General features: G+C 54.6%; 1 protein-coding gene across 1 annotated transcript in view; it reads left to right on the forward strand.

The window, feature by feature from the left end:
* Positions 1-2345: 2345 nt before the first annotated feature.
* Positions 2346-17908, forward strand: part of SPTBN5 (spectrin beta, non-erythrocytic 5) — a 46795-nt gene continuing 31232 nt past the window's right edge. Inside the window, exons 1-12 of the mRNA XM_043555605.1 lie at positions 2346-3345; positions 3585-3752; positions 6486-6602; positions 8620-8777; positions 9310-9538; positions 10348-10985; positions 12497-12635; positions 12736-12968; positions 13203-13356; positions 13439-13924; positions 14327-14527; positions 15219-15371. Coding sequence (XP_043411540.1) covers positions 3235-3345; positions 3585-3752; positions 6486-6602; positions 8620-8777; positions 9310-9538; positions 10348-10985; positions 12497-12635; positions 12736-12968; positions 13203-13356; positions 13439-13924; positions 14327-14527; positions 15219-15371 — 2787 coding nt within the window. The 5' untranslated portion in view covers positions 2346-3234. The remainder of the gene's footprint in view (positions 3346-3584; positions 3753-6485; positions 6603-8619; positions 8778-9309; positions 9539-10347; positions 10986-12496; positions 12636-12735; positions 12969-13202; positions 13357-13438; positions 13925-14326; positions 14528-15218; positions 15372-17908) is intronic.

Raw genomic sequence — 17908 nt, forward strand, 5'->3', positions numbered from 1 at the left:
TTGTCACCTCACAGGTGCAGATACACATCCCCAGAGCAGACACCTGGGTTTTTCCTGCTGTCACCCATCTACCCTTGTGGTGACCCAGACCTGGAATTTCCTTCTCAGAGCACTCCCCCACTCAGTCTGAGTCACAAGCTTTGGGTGAAATAGACCCCTCTCCAGGTGGGTCCTGACTGGCTTGAGCCAATTAGAGTATTTCATCCTCTGGTCACAAATTCAGGAATGGACATGTGGCCTCAATTCAAGCCCATGAGAGCCAAGCCCCTCAGACTTCCCTTCCAGCTCTTGAGGGGGTGTTCTCTCTTTGAACCAGGCAGTGTAAAGAAGCAAGCCTATTGGTACAACAATATAAATGGCATTGAGAGGGGCTCCCAGAGACTGGGGACAGGGGGGCGAGGTTAGGCTTGCAGCAACCACCCTCTGGATCAAGAAGGTGAAGGAAGCCTTGAAAAAGGCAGAGGGAGTCCAGGCCTGTGGTGGCCTCATTTGAACTGGGGATCAAACCTCACCTGGGGCAACAGAGTGCCTAGTCCTAGTCAGTTAAGTGTCAGAGTTAATTTCAGCTCAGGTCATGATTTCATAGTTAAGGAGATAGAGCCCCGAGCTGGGCCCTGAGCTATCAGGACGGAAACTGCTTGGGATTCTCTCTCTCTCCCTTTCTCTCAGCTCCTCCCTGCACTCTCTTGTGCTCTCTCTCTCTCTCTCTCTCTCTCTCAAAATAAATGAACGTAAGAAAATAAAAAATAAACTCCTCACCTAAAGTCCTCCTCCAGTCGACATTTCAGACCTCTGGGCCAATACATTCCTTTTATACTGTTTACATTTGACTTGAGATTTTAGTTATTTGCAACATGAATAATGCAAAACTATGTACTAACAAGGGATTCTCATTTCAGCAGGGGCTGCAATCAGTTACAGCAAAAGAGGAGCCAGTGCTTGCTGCACACACAGTGGCTTAGCCGCATTCGAGCTCAGGAGGAAGAAACGCAGTTCCCCAGCGCCACTCAACAACCGAATACAACCACCTCTATTGAGCTCTGTGTGCAAAGCATCATGCGCTCCAGCCTGCCCTCTGGTGGTCACATCACACAAGATGCCCCAGGCCAAGGGTCTCCATAGGAGGAGAAACAAGCTGGGAAGGAGGGGGCAGGTGGCAGAGAACCTGCTAGAAGAAACAGGATTTTAACTGGGGCTGATAGGACAGGAGAATGTGGACAATGAAAACAGAAGGGACGTTCTAAGCTGAAAGAGCAGCTGAAGCCCAGATGTGGGCAGGCAAGCTTTGGTCCTGTTCAGGCAATGGGGAGTCTTCATGGGTATGAGCAAGGCTGAGTTCTGGGAGGTAAACGGGGAGGCGGTGGGGGGGGGGGGGGGAGGGCGGGGGAGGGCGGTGCATAGGCTGATGTGCAGGCAGAGTGATGAGTCAGGGGATGGTGATGGGGCCCTGCAGGGGCAGTGCAGGACGGGGCAGGAGGGTAGACCCTGGAGCTCTTGGGGAGCATGGAGCACCCCCCACAGAGGACTGACTGGATCTGGGGCTATGAGCGAGGAAGAACCCCGGGCTCATGCCAACATCAGGATGCCAGTCAGTGGCAGGAGGGACCTCACAGGGGGAAGGCAGTAGAGGAGGAAGCTACTCCCAGATGCAGGGGAGCTGCCCACCCCCCCCCCCCCACAAGAGCACCATGTCTCTCACTCCCAGCCACGGGCCTGAGGTTTCAGGGTGCTTTGTCCTGCTCAACTGTCAAGGGCAGGCTGCCATGCTGCTCCTCTCATTGTCCTTGGCTGTCAGGGACAGTGGCCTGAGCCTCTTCTCAGAGTCTCCTGGGCTGCTGGATGAACCTACAGACACCCACCCCAGACCAGTGACTATTACCCCAAGTTTAGCCAGACATTCTGTGAAGCCACTCAAATTAGAACTCTCTGGCATGCAGTTCAAGATTGCTCAGGGAAGGAAAGAGAGTTGCCTGCAGGCTCCCCCTTCCTCCACAGCTCGTGCCCTGAGCCATGAGCCATGAGACTTAGCCAGTTCTGTGGAAGCACAGATGCTGGGGGCCTCACCGTGAAGCTCCAAAGAGTGAACACTGTGTCTCTGGCTTTGGGGAAGACTGTTATTTCCACAGACTTTGCAGCTCCAAGTTATTCCTTCCCAAGAGGAGAGCTCACTTCAGAAAGTGGCCCCTGGGCATGAGGGAGCACCCACCATTTGGCCCTGGGCCAGGTCAGGGCTTGGAAAGCCAAGCCCAGAGTCCAAGGACTCTCCTCCATCTATGGTGGCATTCCCCTGGACAGGATGGGAGGGCTATGGCCCAGCATCCCTCCCATCCCACCCCTGTGGGTGCTCACAAAGAGGCCCTGCAGGGGTGCAGAAGGGCAGTCCCAGACCGTGGGTGCAGAAGCTTCTGACCAGAGGCTCTGCCATTTGGATGCCTTTTACCTGGACTGTAACACCCCCACGGCACTCCCACCCAGAGCCAACTTGAGGCCCATCCCATGGGCCTCTGCATCTTGACAGCCAGGACCCCCACCTGATATTGGGGGCATCTGAGGTGGGAGGAGGATGAAGGAGGAGATCCTGGAGCAACAGTCTGGAGCATTCCTGAGCCACCCCCTCCCAGTCTGGGCCATGCCCTCTGGCAGGTGGGAGGACAATGCCGGCTGTGTGCCGTCACCCCTGCCCCACTCGCTCAAGAGGAGGGCCATGGCGTGGCCCCAGCTCCAGCCTTGGCCTCTCCTGTGGTTCTCTCCCTCCCCACACAGCCCCTGCTATCTGCCATTTCCATCCGTCCAGTAGGGTCTCCTTCCAGGCACAGACAACACCAAGGTGAGCGGTTTCCTGTTTCCTTTCTACCTGCGCTTTTCATCCCAAGGGGCAGCAGCCCATCCCTGTGGTCCCAAGAATCTGGAAAGTGGGGTGGGGCAAAGGGCTCAGAGGCACTCAAGTGCAGGGCACCAGCTGGGAACCCCAGGACCTTACCTGGCTGGGCCCCAAGCTGCAACACCCCCCCCCCACCATCAGATGTGGGGACAGTTCACGCTCCTCCTCCAACCTCCATGCCCCTCAACATCTCCAGCTCAGAGAAATATCCAGTGGCCTCTTGTCCCCATAAGGCTGCAGGCCCCAGGGCTGGTCAGCCCCATAGTCCCCAGCAGCTCCTTGGGGCTACAGGGTGCCTGAAGCAGGGGACCAGCCACAGAGCCCCACGGTAGTGCTCCCAGCCCTGTCCCACCATGGACTCCGCGTATGAGATGAGCCACATTCGCAAGCTCCAGGCACAGCACATGCGGATGCAGGAGAAGACTTTCACCAACTGGATCAACAACATCTTCCAGCACGGCCGGGTGAGTGTAGCTGGCTGTGTCCCACAGCCGTCCTCTGCTGTCCCCCCAGCTCCCTGGTCAGTGGCCTCTGGGGGCCCACTGTGAGGTCATGTGGCTGAGACGTCTCGCAGACCCCAAAACACAGATGAGTCCGGTGCTCCTTCCTTAAGGAAGACCCTCTGGGCTGTACCTCCCAGGTCCTGGGATAGGCCAGACAGGTGAGGGGGGCTGACCCTGTGCCTCTTCCCCACCCCTCCCAGGTGGGCATCAAGATCCAGAACCTGTACACAGAGCTGGCCGATGGCACCCACCTACTGCGGCTGCTGGAACTCATCTCGGGGGAGGCCCTGCCACCCCCCAGCCGGGGCCGCATGCGAGTACACTTCCTGGAGAACAGCAGCCGAGCTCTGGCTTTCCTCAGGGCCAAGGTGGGCACTGGGGAGAGGGCTTCTGGGCCAGGTGCTGGGGTGGGCAGCAGGGACAGGCTGGACTACCAGATCTTCTTTCCTGGGCTGGCCAGGGCAGAGCAGAAGATCTGGAGCCTGAATCCGGGAATAGCAGCTAGGATACAGAGATGCAGAAAGCAAAGCCCTTCCTTGAACAGTACTCCCAGTTTAGAAGGCCCCAAACTGGTGGGAGCAGAAACAGCCTTCATCCCCGTGGGCGGGACTGAAATATGCTTTGACTGAAATGAGGGAATCAGAGAATTCTCAGCAGGCAGATTCCGTGTACGTTTAACTTCTCCTTTCCTAAATAAGGAAATTTACCAGGCAAGACCCGTGGTAAGTGGGCCAGCAGATCCTGGATGCGGGGTTGGGGGAGGCAGGCTGAGGGTAGAACACAGGAGAAGAACCCTGGAAACTGAGCCAGGCAGCAGAGGGTGCAGGTCTTCCTTAGAGAAGCTGGATCACTTAGCAGCGAGGGACCACAGCAAACAGGAGGGAGGCAGAGTCTCCTGAAAGAAAAAGCCCAAAGAAATAGTCACTAAAAGGAGGCAAAAGCTCCAGGGACATGGAAGGACCCTCATGGCCAGTGTCGGGGGCTGGACAAGGGTCATTTATACTGAGAACCAGGTTGGGAAGCCCATAGGGCTCCTGGCCTCGGGGACTGAACCCATGAGGTGGCTGTTCCTGGAGGCTGCAAGCCACTGAGCTCGAACTGGCTGGGCTGAACCTGAGTGTCACTTAAGTCCTGGGTTGGAAGTCATAGCCCCTGGGAGCCTGGCATGCTGGAGAGAGGCCAGGGAGGTAAGAAACCAAAGCAAATAACAGGGGCACTGCGGTCCCCAAGCACAGGGAGGAGCAGACAGCTGACAGTCACAGAATGCCATGCTCTTTCTGGCCCAGGGACAATAGCTTGTGAACCAGCCCCCTCCCCTCCAGGTACGTGGGAAGAGTAGGAGCCCCATGGCCCTCATCAGAGGCTCTGCAGCTCCCCCTGAGCTTTGATACATAGCATGTCACTGATGCATAGTCTGTGAAGGTGACAGCTTGCCTCCACTGTACATACTGTTACCCCAACACAGGGTTGATGAGTAGCAGGATGTGGGGTGCACTCATTTCTGGAGACCTTGTCATTTGCTGGACACTCCATGCCAGGCTCTGGGGACCACAATCAGCAAAACCCAGACCCAACTGCAAGGGGTCTGCAGTTTCAGGGAAGACAACTGATTTTAACCCAGGTCACCAGGCGCCGGTAAATGTTTAACAATCAGCTCTCGGGGCAGAGGGAATAAAAGCCCTCGTTTGTAGCGCTTGCCGGTTTCTGTGGCACTGATACCCCCACCACGGCTGATTCCAAGCTACCGGTGGGGTATCACCAAATACCAAGCAGGAAGATCAGCCTTCCCAAGCTGGTATGAGCAGACTCCAACACCCCACTGACCAGATGCTCCAACTCCAACTCCAAGCTGAGGTGAGCGCAGAAGGGCTCAGGTGTGCCAGGAGAAGGCTGAGCATGGGGTGGGCCCTTCAGAGACCAGACAGACACAACAAAACGTACCCACGGGAGTACCCAGGGATGCAGCCTCAGCCACCAGGCAGGTGGTTGGCCGAAGCCAGCTTCCCGCCAGGTCTTATGGGAGTCTCTCCTCTTCTTTCTCCATTTAATGCATACTTATCCATTACCCACTATATGCCAGACGTTCTGCTAGGGAGACACCAGGGAACAAAACCAAGATCCCCACCCAAGCGGGGTGAGGGGGCCAAGCATGTGTGTTTGAGCGGGAGGAATTAGTCCTTGGGTTGTGATTTTGAATAAGGTGGCCATTGAAAGTACTATTGAAAAAGTGCTGTTTGATAAAGACTTAGAAGAAGAGAGGGAAGTAGCCATGTGGCTACTGGGGGGAATATTTTCAGACAGCAGGGGCAGCCAGTACAAAGGCCCCAAGGCCTGTGCTAATAATCCCAAGAACTGCAAGAATCCTACAGTCCTCGGAGCCCTGGGATCCAGGAGAGGAAGATGGATCCAGAAGGTAAAGGGGCCCAGGTCCCGTGCAGCTTTGATGTTTATTCTGTTCCTTTCTCCCCTCATTTGCTCCTCCTCCCTGTCCATGTGGCAAGATCTAGGGCAGCAGGTTTTCAACTTTAGTGCGTGGGAAGAACCCGAGGTGTTTGTCCAAATGCACAATCCTGGGCCCTGGCCCAAGAGAGTAATCGGTGGGGCCTGGGAATCTGCCGTTTTAACAGGAGATGGAACACTAATGAAGAGGGCTGAGATTGAAGTGGGAACCAAGGACCCAAGCACCCTCTGGAGATTCCAAGATGCCCTAAGAGGTTGAGGCAGACAGCTACTGTGGTCTATTGAGTTCATTTATTGACTATTTATGACTCCTCATTTCCAGCCCCCATGGCTGAACCACCGATCTTGGCCCGTGTTTACCTGTAGACCACACACAGGGAGTTCCCCACCCCAGTGGTCCAGCCCAGTTCACCAGGCTGGGGTCTTTCCCAGGAGGACTTGAGTCCAAAGCTGCAACCATTTAGAAAAGCTTCACCTGCCTCACCTGTGCCCTGCCTATTTCTCGCTTGGGGACGTCCTGGGGCAGGACAGATTCCAGGACCCTGCCATCTGGCAACAGGTGGTGCCCTGGACTTTCGGTTACTCTGAGACTCCTCTGGCACATGGGATTCACAGCTGAGCCCAGCCAACTGTGCCCACAGGTGCCAATACCCCTCATTGGGCCAGAGAACATCGTGGATGGAGACCAGACACTCATCCTGGGACTCATCTGGGTCATCATTCTGCGTTTCCAGATTTCCCAAATCTGCCTGGACAGGGTACGTCCCAGCCCCCAACGCCCAGCCACCCAGCCCAGCCCCAGCCTCCCCTCAGGTCCCTGGGGACAGAGCTTTTCCACCTGACTCTTAGGGTCCCCACAGCAGACCCTGGCATTCACACAATTAATACCCACTCTTCAACCATGGGCAAAGGATTGAGAATGTCAGAGAGACTGTAATATGTTGAAGTGACAACTAGGTTCACAAACTTCAGTCTGGGACAAGCCATTCACAAGTAGGGGGTTGAGGTGACTGCCAGTGCCTGCCTTTCCTGGTGACAACAGTGCCAGTTCCTGACTGGTTGTTCCCTACTTGGCACCGAAACCCTGTAACTTCCATTACACCTCTAATATGCTGTTGGGAGAAATTAAACATGTGGAGAGCATCCCAATTCCAGAAGTTTCCAAATCCCCAGTCACCTGAAGACCAAAGACACCATCCCCTATCCTCCTCTGTTCTACCTTTTGTTTTCTTAGGACTGAATTGGAAAGAGTAAAAACATAAAGTCCTTATATTTATCAATTTTCATAACTTTTCCAATTGGGGTTTCCAAAACCCCACCTAAGACTCAATTCCAATGCGTTAGAAAAGCCAACCTAGAGGATGAAATCCGAATGAAAAGAAGCCACAGATCTGGCTCAAATCCCGGAGGACCCCTGAAGCCCATGATCTGACCGTAAGCCCCGGGAGAACAGGAGATTTGCCTGGCTGTGTCTCCAGAGCCTAGGGCCTATGTGATGACTGAATGGATGGATAAATTTCTAGCTGGCCTCAAGCCCTTTCACATAGCTACCCTCTCCTCCTTGGTCCCCCAAGCCAGCTCCAGGTGCCCCAGCTGCCCTTTCCCTGGGGGGGGGGGCAGCAGGTGCATCATCTCCTGATCGGTCACCCTGCTCCCTGACAGCTCAGGCTCTGCTCCCTGAAAAACAGACATAATTGGACCAGGCTGACTCTGTTCCCTCCCATGCCCATCCCTAGAACCTCTCCTAGTTTGTGTCTGCCAGCCTAGTCCAGCTGCTTAGGGCATCTGCTCTAGACCTGGACACTTCACCCTACACTGCTGCCCACCCAAGCTCCGGGGCCCTAAGGGCAAGAGAGGAGATGCAGCCTGCCCTGCTATTTTGAGTTTATAAATAGGAATTGGTGGAGAAGTGGAGCAAATGAAAGGAAGCACGAGTTGGGGGAGGAGGGGAAGGGAAGGAACTTTGGGGTGTGAGGGAGGGAGTGGGGGGAGGAGAGTACCACTGAGGCAGGAATGGAGGCTGGAGGGGAAGTAGAAGGGAGAAAGGAGGTGGGAAAGAAGCACTGAGAAGAGAGAGGGTGGGGCAGGGGTGGGGGCAGGTGGACCCGAGAGTACAGAACAAAGGAAATTCTTAGGAGGAGGAACAAGGAGGGTGGGAGGGGATTGAAACCCGGTGAAGATGTCCTTGCCCAGCGTGAAGAAGCAACACAGACTCTACCCTCAGCAGCCGTGTGAGGCATCGAGGCGGTAGACGGGTGAGCTGCCAGCCTTTCCTGGTCAGGCCAGTCCCTGTCCTGTCGGTGGAGGGATGCTGGGGAGCTTCCTAAATACTCCTCTGCACCTCCTCATGTCATCCCTAGAGTGGAAATAGTGCCGGCTTCCTAGGGCTGCGTGCGAGTGGTGGAGAGCCCTGTGCATGGGCCCTGGACCTGGCTGGAAGGCAGCCCAAGGGGACCTGGAGCCAGTCTAACAAACCCCAGCCTCAGTTCCCTGGGACCCAGGGTCAGTTAGCACAATGCCCCACCCATCAGAAGGGCCGAGAAACACACTTCTTTGGAAGAAGAAGCTTTCTCTCTCAGCCCCAGTCCCTGCCCAACACAAATGAAATCAAGTAAAATCAGGTGCTCCGAATAGAGGGCAGTCTGCACCTGCCTCCAGGCGGCGGGGGGGGGAGAAGGATCACAACCAGGCCTAACCCGCCTCTCCGGTGGCCTGCCGGCTCCACTGCCTTCTCAGCTGTCGCATGCTGACCCACCATCCTGCCTGCCCTTCCAGGAGGAGTTTGGGGCCAGCGCAGCCCTGCTGTCTGCCAAGGAAGCTCTGTTGGTCTGGTGCCAGCGGAAGACGGCCTGCTATGCCAATGTCAACATCACCGACTTCTCCCGCAGCTGGAGTGACGGACTCGGCTTCAGTGCCCTTATCCATGCACACAGGTGCGTGAGGGAGAGCAGACCCAGCACCCTCCCAGCCTGACCTGGCCTGAGGCCGGCTTCAACCTCCCTCCTGGAGGTCTTCACCACCAAGCCAACTACCGAGAATGGGCTTGGGTCCTCAACCTGCTCATCTCCCACATCCCTCTGGGCCCTGAACCCTGGGCCTGGGAGTAGAGATGGCTGATGGCCAAGGCCCTCGCCCTTTCCTAGGAAATCTCATGGAATTGGCCAGGTTTGCCTTGACCCCTGCCTTTCTCCAATGTCTGTGTCATCGCTGACTCTATTCTCAGTCCTCTCCCTCGCAAGTACCTGCCCTTTTGAGCTTCTTTCCCTACCCACAAGCCAGGCCCCTGAGCGAAATTAGCCCTCCTCTCTCTACAGGTGCCCTATTCCTTCATTAGGGTCTCAGGTTACCGGCAGGGGAAACCAATACCCGGGTGGCCAATAGGAGCTTGCTTGCCTTTGTAACAAGTCCACTTAAACCCAAGCAGTAAATTTCTCTGGTGAAGAGCTTTGCCTGCTTTCTGTCCAGGCCAGACCTGCTTGACTACTGCTCCCTGCGTCCCGAGCGCCCACTACACAACCTCGACTTGGCTTTCCGCGTAGCTGAGCAGGAGCTGGGCATTGCTCAACTGCTGGACCCCGAGGACGTGGCTGCTCTCCAGCCCGATGAACGCTCCATCATGACCTACGTCTCCCTCTACTACCACCACTTCTCCCGCCTGCACCACGAGCAGACCGTCCAGAGGAGACTCGCTAAGGTTGGTGAAAGAGCAGAGGTGGCCTCGAGGAGAGATGAGCATGGGCTCTGGAGTCAGACCTAGGTTTAAAGCCTGCGTCTGCCACTTCCTAGTTGTGTGGCCTTGGCCGTGTCCCCTAACTTTACCGTGCATCCTCTGTCCATTGGAGCCCATAATGCTTGGGGTGACAGAAGGCTGCTATGAGTGCTTAGGAGTGTGAGCACAGTGCCTGGCAAACAGGGAAAGCCAGGTGAGCGCCATCCTCTCCAGTCCCTCCCCTCTCCCCCTGCTCGTAGGCTGTTAAGCCCCTAATGAGATTGAAAGGCTCAGAGAGCCAGACTCTGCAAGGACAAGCACAGAAGCAGCCGTGCTGGGCGCAGTCCATGTTTTCGGGGCTCTCATACTCTCTGGGCACGGCAGCAGGCATGGAAGCCTGGGGAGGCTGTTCTCAGGGTTGATGTCTCGGTTGGGCATGGGGGAGAAGATCCAGGCCAAGGGCTCTGAGCTGTTTTAGGGATGTGGGGGCCTCAGGAAAGGGAAAGGTGGCTCAGAAAAGGAATAGTACTCCCCAGAAGTGAGGCCAAATGGGGTAAAATAAGATGGAGGAAAGCAGGGCGGGTGCCCCACACTCCTGGGTCTAAGTGTGCAATGCAGGCAAACCTGATTCTCTGGGGGCTGGGAGGACCCCACTTTAGTGCAACCTCAGCTAGGGGAAAGAGCCTCCACCCACCTGGGCAACCTTGGCAGTCACCGAGCATCCAAAAGGGGAGCACCTCCATTCCAGGGCCTGCCCCGAGGTGCTGCCCGAGGCCTTCCCGTGCCTCCCCCAGATCCTGCTTCAGCTCCAGGAGACAGAGGAGCTGCAGACCCAGTACGAGCAGCTGGTGGCCGACCTGCTGCGCTGGATTGCGGAGAAGCAGGTGCAGCTGGAGGCACGGGATTTCCCAGACTCCCTGCCTGCCATGCGCCAGCTACTGGTGGCCTTTGCCTTCTTCCGCACCCAGGAGAAGCCACCACGGCTGCAGCAGCGAGGGGCCACAGAGGCCCTGCTCTTCCGGCTGCAGACGGCACTCCGAGCCCAGAATCGCAGGCTCTTCCTGCCTCACGAGGGCCTGGGCCCCGCAGAGCTGTCCCAGCGCTGGGCAGTCCTGGAGCGGGCAGAGGCCTCAAGAAGCCAGGCCCTGCTGCGGAGGATCCTACAGCTAGAGCGGCTGGAAACCCTGGCCCGGCGCTTCCAGCGCAAGGCAGCCCTCAGGGAGAACTTCCTGACAGACACAGAGCAAATGTTGGACCAGGCCACAGCTGCCGCCCCACCAGCCAGCCTGGCCACAGTGGACGCAGCTGCCCAGAGACTGGGCATGCTGGAGGCCAGCATCCTGCCCCAGGAGGGGCGCTTCCAGGCCCTGGCCGAGATCGCAGACATCCTTCAGCAGGAGCAGCACCATGGCTGGGCAGATGTGGCCCGCAGGTGAGCCTGGGGTGCGGAAATCATCCTCAAAACAAGCTAAGGCCTTCCTATCATATCCCTATGTTTACCTGTGCCCATTCCTGGCCATAGAGGTCTGATCTATAGGTTCAGGGCTCTCTTTAAAAGATCTAACTCCCACTGATGCCTGAAGTTCCAGCGCCCTCAATTCCCCATTTTTAGTAAAGCACTGCCCTTTCTAGATACTTCTTATCAACTCATTCACTGAACAAGTATTTGTTGTCTACTACGTCCCAAGCACAGTTCTAGGCACTGGAGATTTAGTAGTGAGGAGGAGAAATCATAATGCCTCCCCTCACAGAGCTTACACACTACTAAGGAAAACAGACAAATTAAAATAGATATATAGTACGTGCAATAGTGATTTTTAAAAAATGGTAACAAGATAGGGGATTATGAGGGGCGCCTGGGTGGCGCAGTCGGTTAAGCGTCCGACTTCAGCCAGGTCACGATCTCGCGGTCCGTGAGTTCCAGCCCTGCGTCAGGCTCTGGGCGGATGGCTCGGAGCCTGGAGCCTGTTTCCGATGCTGTGTCTCCCTCTCTCTGCCCCTCCCCCGTTCATGCTCTGTCTCTCTCTGTCCCAAAAATAAATAAACGTTGAAAAAAAATTTTAAAAAAAAAAAGGGGGGGGATTATGAGGTGCCAACATGGGGGGCGGGGGTTAGATCAGGTGGCCAGAGGAGATTGACTTTTGAGCAAAGACCAGGAAGAAGCAGAGACCAGAAGAGGGGGCCAGCTGTAGAGATACGGGGACACACTATACCAGGCATAGGGAAGGCGCATGCCTGCCATGTTTGGAAAATAGCATGGAGGCCACTGTTGGTCAAAGTGAACAAGTAGTGGTTGAGGTCAAGGAGGTACAAGGGCAAAGGGTGGGGGTAGAGATCATGCTGGGATCTGTAGGACACAGTAAAGATGGGATTTACTCACAGAAGGATGGGGAATTCAACACGGGAGGGCTGGAATGAAGGAGTGGCACAATCTGACTCCTGTTCGACAACGATCGTTCTGGATGCCATGTCAGGCACAGACTGAAGGGACAGAAGCAAAGACCACTTATGCAGCTATTGCAATAATCTAGGCCAGAGAAGCAATGCAGGTGATGAGAAATGGTGGGATTTTGCATATATTTTGAATCCAAGAGGATTTACAGACAGATCAGATGCGGGGTGTGAGAAATTCAGTTATCAAGCCCTTTAGCCCAGGCACCTAGAAGGATGGAGTTGCTATCATCAGAAATGGAGACTGGAAAGGTTTGGGGGCCCTGTTGGCCTGAGCCACACAGACCCTCCATCTAGCTTCTCTGCCTGTGTTTAAGAAGCAGGAACACAGTGCCCCGACAGCCATAGGCTAGAATGCTCCAAGCCCCCAGTCACTGGGCTCAGGCTCCTCCATGACAGCCAACCACCCCCACCAGGTGTAGACCCCAAGGTGGCTTCCCTATCCCAGCTCAGTGAAGACCCCACCCCACCCCTTATTTTCACATCCTCCAGGCAACTGGAGATCACTGGGCGCTGGGAGCAACTCCTTCAGCGTCTCCAAGGGCAGAAGAAGCAGATGGCAGGTCTGCAAGCTGTGCTGAGCCTGCTGCAGGAGGTGGAGACTGCCTCCAACCAGCTCAAGGAGCTACAGGTGGGCCCTGGACCAGCAGGCCCCTGGGTGACACAGCACCAACACTCGTTATGACCCAGCACTCTGGGACAGCAGTGATCACTTGTCCATCCCTGGCCAGGTGCTGGCCAGCTCCACGGCCTGTGGGCAGCAGCTGGCTGAGACAGTGGAGCTGCTGCAGAAGCATGACCTGCTGGAGGCCCAGGTCTCAGCCCACGGGGCCCATGTGCGCCATCTTGGCCTCCAGACCTCGCAGCTGGACTCCTCCCTGGGTACTACTGTGGAGGTGCTGCAGGCCAAGGCCCAGGCACTGGCCCAGCTTCACGGGAGCCTGGTGTCTCTTCTAAGGGCCCGGTAAGAGCTCACCCAGCTCTCCTACCTTCTCTAGAACTTTTCTGGAACCCAATTTACCTCCTGCCCTGGTTAAAATACTGCTGACTTGGCAACTTCCTCCACATTGACCTTCACCTCTAAGTCTTCTGTTCCCCTGTTATCAGGAAAAAGAAAACTCCTATCTAAGGGGGAGTGTCTGAGCCTGGTGGGGAGCCCCCCCCCCCAGTCCCTTTGGTGCCCCTTGCCACCCCTCAGGCGCACCTTGCTGGAGCAGACCCTGCAGCAGGCAGAGTTCCTGCACAACTGCGAGGAGGAGGAAACCTGGTTGAGGGAGCACGAACAGCTGGTGGAGGATGAAGCCCTGGGCCGGGACCTTAGCCAGATCAGAGCAGCCCTGCAGAAACACAAGGTCCGTGTGACCCTGGGCCCTGCCCCAGTCCCCACCTGGCCCTTCCCTTTCCTTTCCTTCACCCAGCTCTGCACCCTGCCAGGCCCTGGAAGCCGAGCTCCGCCACCACCAGGCCATGTGCACTGATCTCGTGCGGAGGGGATGTGACCTGGGAGCCCGCGGGCACCCCACGCGGCCAGACCCCAGGGAGCGGGCCCAGGCACTGCAGGGCGCGTGGCAGCGGCTCCGGGTCTCCACAGCCAGGCGGGGTGCTCGGCTGCACGCGGCTATGCTCGTCCAGGAGGTAGTTAGGCTGCGGATGCGGGGGGGCCGGGCAGGCGTGTGGGGTCGGCCCGTGCCCAGCCTGCCCTCCTGCCCGCAGTACTTCAGTGATGCGGCTGACGCGGCCTCGTGGCTGCGGGAGCAGCAGTCGGCTCTGCAGAGCGCGTCCCGCGGGCGAGACCAGACGGCCGCAGAGGCCCTGCTGCTGCACCACCAGCGACTGGAGCGTAGCCTGCACGCCTTCGGGACGGAGCTACGGCGATTGGACGAGCAGGCACGGGCGGCCGCAACCCAAGTGTCGCTTACCGTACGTGTGGGACGGCAGGGACCCAGAACTACAGGCCTCCAGCACCAAATGCACATGTGGTCTGAGCACTATGCCCCGTCTCCCGTGACCACACACACAGGGTGGAAATGGGAGGGCTTTTGTGGCCCCTGACCTGGGAATCTTAGCTTCAGGCTTGGGGGTGCCCCACCCCTCCTCAGCAACTTCTTATTGGCTGCCCCAGTCCGATTAGTGGAATCTTGTCTGCATGCTTGTAGAAGTCATCCGAGGATAGTTTGGTTTTGCTCATGTTGTCCACCAGTCCATGCACTAATCCGGTTCCTCCTGGAACCACCCCAGGTACAACCATTGGCCCCACCCTGCCAAGCCTCGTGTTTAAGGGAGTCCTCTCTGGACACACTGCCCTGTGTCCTGTCAGCACAGGTGGTATCTGCCCTGAGCTCTCCAAAGGAAGGCCCGAGGAACCTCCGGACCTGGAGTGAGGTTTCCTGCCACTCTGGGCCCCCAAGCACTCAAAAGATGGTCCTCTCTGCTGAGCTTGACCCTGACTTTGACCCTAACACCATACTCCAGACACAGGACTGCTTGAACCAGGACTATGAGGGCCTGGGGGCCCTGGCAAAGGTAACTAACACTTCTTGTTCAAGAAATGTTCATGGAACACCTACTCTGCACTGGACCCTGAACTGGGAGTCCAGAGACAGAGCAGTTGACTGGACGTGCTCGCTGCCCTCAAGGAGTTTACACAGGCAGAGAAGAGGAGAAACAGGTCATTAGATGGCGGTGGGTGTGATGGAAGCCCAGGTCAGGCTGGGAGTCAGGGAGGGCATCTCTGAGGGGAGGCCATTTAGGCTGTGACTGGAACAAGGAGAGGTTGAGAGCAGGCAAAGACAGGGGGAGGGCAGGAGAGATGGAGGCGACCATCCCCTGGGCAGTACCTATCGCCAGGCAGGCAGGAGGCCCTGGAGGAGTAAAGACCAGAGTGTCTGGAGCCCGGAAGTGAAGCTGGGAGTGGCAGATGGCTGGAGGAGAGCCTGGAGGGGAGAAGGGCGGGGCTAGGCAGAGCCAGGTCCCACAGAAATGTGGCTTGTCCCTAAGAGCCAAGGGCTAGATCAAAAGAGCACACTCTACCCGGGCCCTTGACCTGATATCAAGCTTGTCAGCTCCTTCCTCTGGACCTCCAACAGAGGGCACAGGGCCCAGCAGTGGGGCAGGGGCCTTCTCTCGCCCTGGGGGGAAGGATATGGGGACCTGCTCTGCGTGCCCTAGGGGGAAACTGGCCCTTGCCCCAACCTCTGGGCCGGCCTCTCCTCAGCACCGCAGAGCTCAGTTGGAGGAGGCAGTGGCCCTATTTGGCTTCTATGACTCATGTGGAGAGCTGCAGTCATGGCTGGAGAACCAGACCGCACTGCTCCAAATGCTGCAGCCCCAGGCGGATGACTTGGAAGCCACGCGGCTCAAGTATAAGGTACTGCCCCTGTGGAGCCAAGGTGGGCGTCTTGGCTGCTTGGCCCTGCGGCCTTTCCGTATTCCTGTCCTTCTTCCTCCCCGCCTGCTCCTGCCTCTCCGTTATTCACTCCTGTGTCCTACTTCTCCATGTTAACTGTAGTCCTGTCTGGGAAGAAGAAGCAAGGCATCTGGCCTTGAATTATTTTGTTTTTATTGAGGTATAATTGATACACAACCTGATAGTAGTTGGAGGTATGCAACATAATGGTATGTCCGTGTGTATTGTGAAATGTACCCCACAGTAAGTCTAGTTAGCATCCATCCCCACACATAGTTACAGAATTGTCTTCTTATAATGAGAACTTTTGAGATGGACTCTATTAGCAACTTTCAAAAATGCAACACAGGATTATTAACGATAGTCTCCAAACTATATATTCCATCCCCATGACTTACTTACATTATAGCTAGAAATTGGCACTTTTTGACCCCCTTTACCCATTTCACCCACCGCCCACCTCCCCACTTCTGACAGCCACCAATATGTCCTCTGTATCTATCTTGTTTGGCGCTTTTTAGATCCCACATACAAGTAAGATCATACAGTATTTATCTATCTCTGACTTAGCATAATGCCCTCAAGGTCCATCTTTTGTACAGTGGTATATATGTATATCGCATTTGGTTTTGATTTTGTTTTTTAATAAATGTTTATTCACTTTTGAGAGAGAGAGAGCATGAGTAGGGGAGGGGCAGAAAGAGAGGAAGACAGAGGATCCAAAGTGGACTGGTGAGCCTGGTGTGGGGCTCTAACTCACGAACCATGAGATCATGACCTGAGACAAAGTCAGACGCTCAACCAACTAAGCCACCCAGGTGCCCCTCTTTTTTTTTTTTAAGGTTTATTATTTATTTTGAAAGAAAGCATGTGTACACCCACCAGCTCTCAATCAGGGTAGGAGCAGAGTGGGAGGGAGAAAGCAAGAATCCCAAGCAGGCTCCCTGATATCAGCACACAGCCAGACTGGGGGCTCAATCTGACGAACCAAACAGTGAGATTGTGACCTGAGCTGAAATCAAGAATTGGAAGCTTAACCAGCTGAGCCGCCCAGGCACCCCTTTGCCACATTTTCTTTGTCCATCCATCACTGGACGCTAGGTTGCTTCCATATGTTGGCTATTGTAAATAATGCCTCTATGACTATGGGGGTGTAGCTATCTTTTCAAATTAGTGTCTTCATTTTCTTTGGATTAAATACCCAGGCATGAAATGGCTGAATCATAGGCTGGATCTATTTTTCATTTTTTGAGGAACCTCTGTATTATTTTCCATAGTTGCTGTACCAGTTTATATTCCTACCAACACAATGGCTTCCTTTTTTCCACCTGCTTGCCAACACTTATTTCTAGCCATTTTTTAATCTTTTATTTAAGAAAAATTTGTTTAACGTTCATTTATTTTTGAGAGAGAGACAGACAGAGTGTGAGCCGGGGAGGGGTAGAGAGAGAGAGGGAGACACAGAATCCGAAGCAGGCTCCAGGCTCTGAGCTGTCAGCACAGAGCCCGATGCTGGGCTCAAGCCCACAAACTGTGGATTATCACTTGAACTGAAGTCTGACGGTTAAACAACTGAGCCACCCAGGAGTCCCTCTAACCCTTTTTTTTTTTTAATTTTTTATTTATTTTTGAGAGAGAGTATGCACAAGCTGGGGAGGGACAGAGAGAAAGAAGTTCTGAAGCAGGCTCCACACTGACAGCAGAGACCCCAACGTGGGGCTCAAACTCATGAACCATGAGATCATACCTGAACCGAAGCTAGATGCTTAACCAGCTGAGCCACCCAGGTGCCCCTATTTATAGTCTTTTTGAAAACAGCCATCCTGACTGGTGTGAGGTGACATCTTGTTGTCATTTTGATCTGTTTCCCTGATCAAGGGTGATGCTGAGCATCTTTTCCTGTGTCTGTTGGCCACCTGTATGTCATCTTTGGAGAAATGTCTATTCAGGTCCTCTGCCTGTTTTGCAAGCAGATTATTTGTTTTGGGTGTTGCATTTATTGTTGTGTATGGTGTAAGGTAGGGATCCAGTTTCATATTTTGCATATGAATGTCCAGTTTTCCCAACACCATTTATTGAAGAGACTATCTCTTCCCCATTCTTGGCTCCTTTGTCATAAATTAATCAACTGTATGTGCATGGGTTTATTTCTGGACTCTCTATTCTGTTCCACTGATCTATGTGTCTGTTTTTATGTCAATACCACATTATTTTTGATCATTATAAATAATTACTACAGTTTACTATAGTAAACTATACAGTATGAAATCAGGGAGCGTGATGCCTTAACTGATGTCTTGAGAAAGACTTTTTTTTTTCTCAAGATTGTTTTGGCTATTCCACACAAATTTTAGGATTTTGCATTTCCATACAAATTTTAGGATTGTTCTATATCTGTGAAAAATGCTATTAGAATTTTTATTAGGATTATAGTGAATATATAGATTTCTTTGAGTGGTTTAGACATTTTAACAATGTTAATTCTTCTAATCCATGTG

This window comes from Prionailurus bengalensis, chromosome B3, assembly GCF_016509475.1.
Source record: "Prionailurus bengalensis isolate Pbe53 chromosome B3, Fcat_Pben_1.1_paternal_pri, whole genome shotgun sequence".
Lineage (NCBI taxonomy): Eukaryota > Metazoa > Chordata > Mammalia > Carnivora > Felidae > Prionailurus > Prionailurus bengalensis.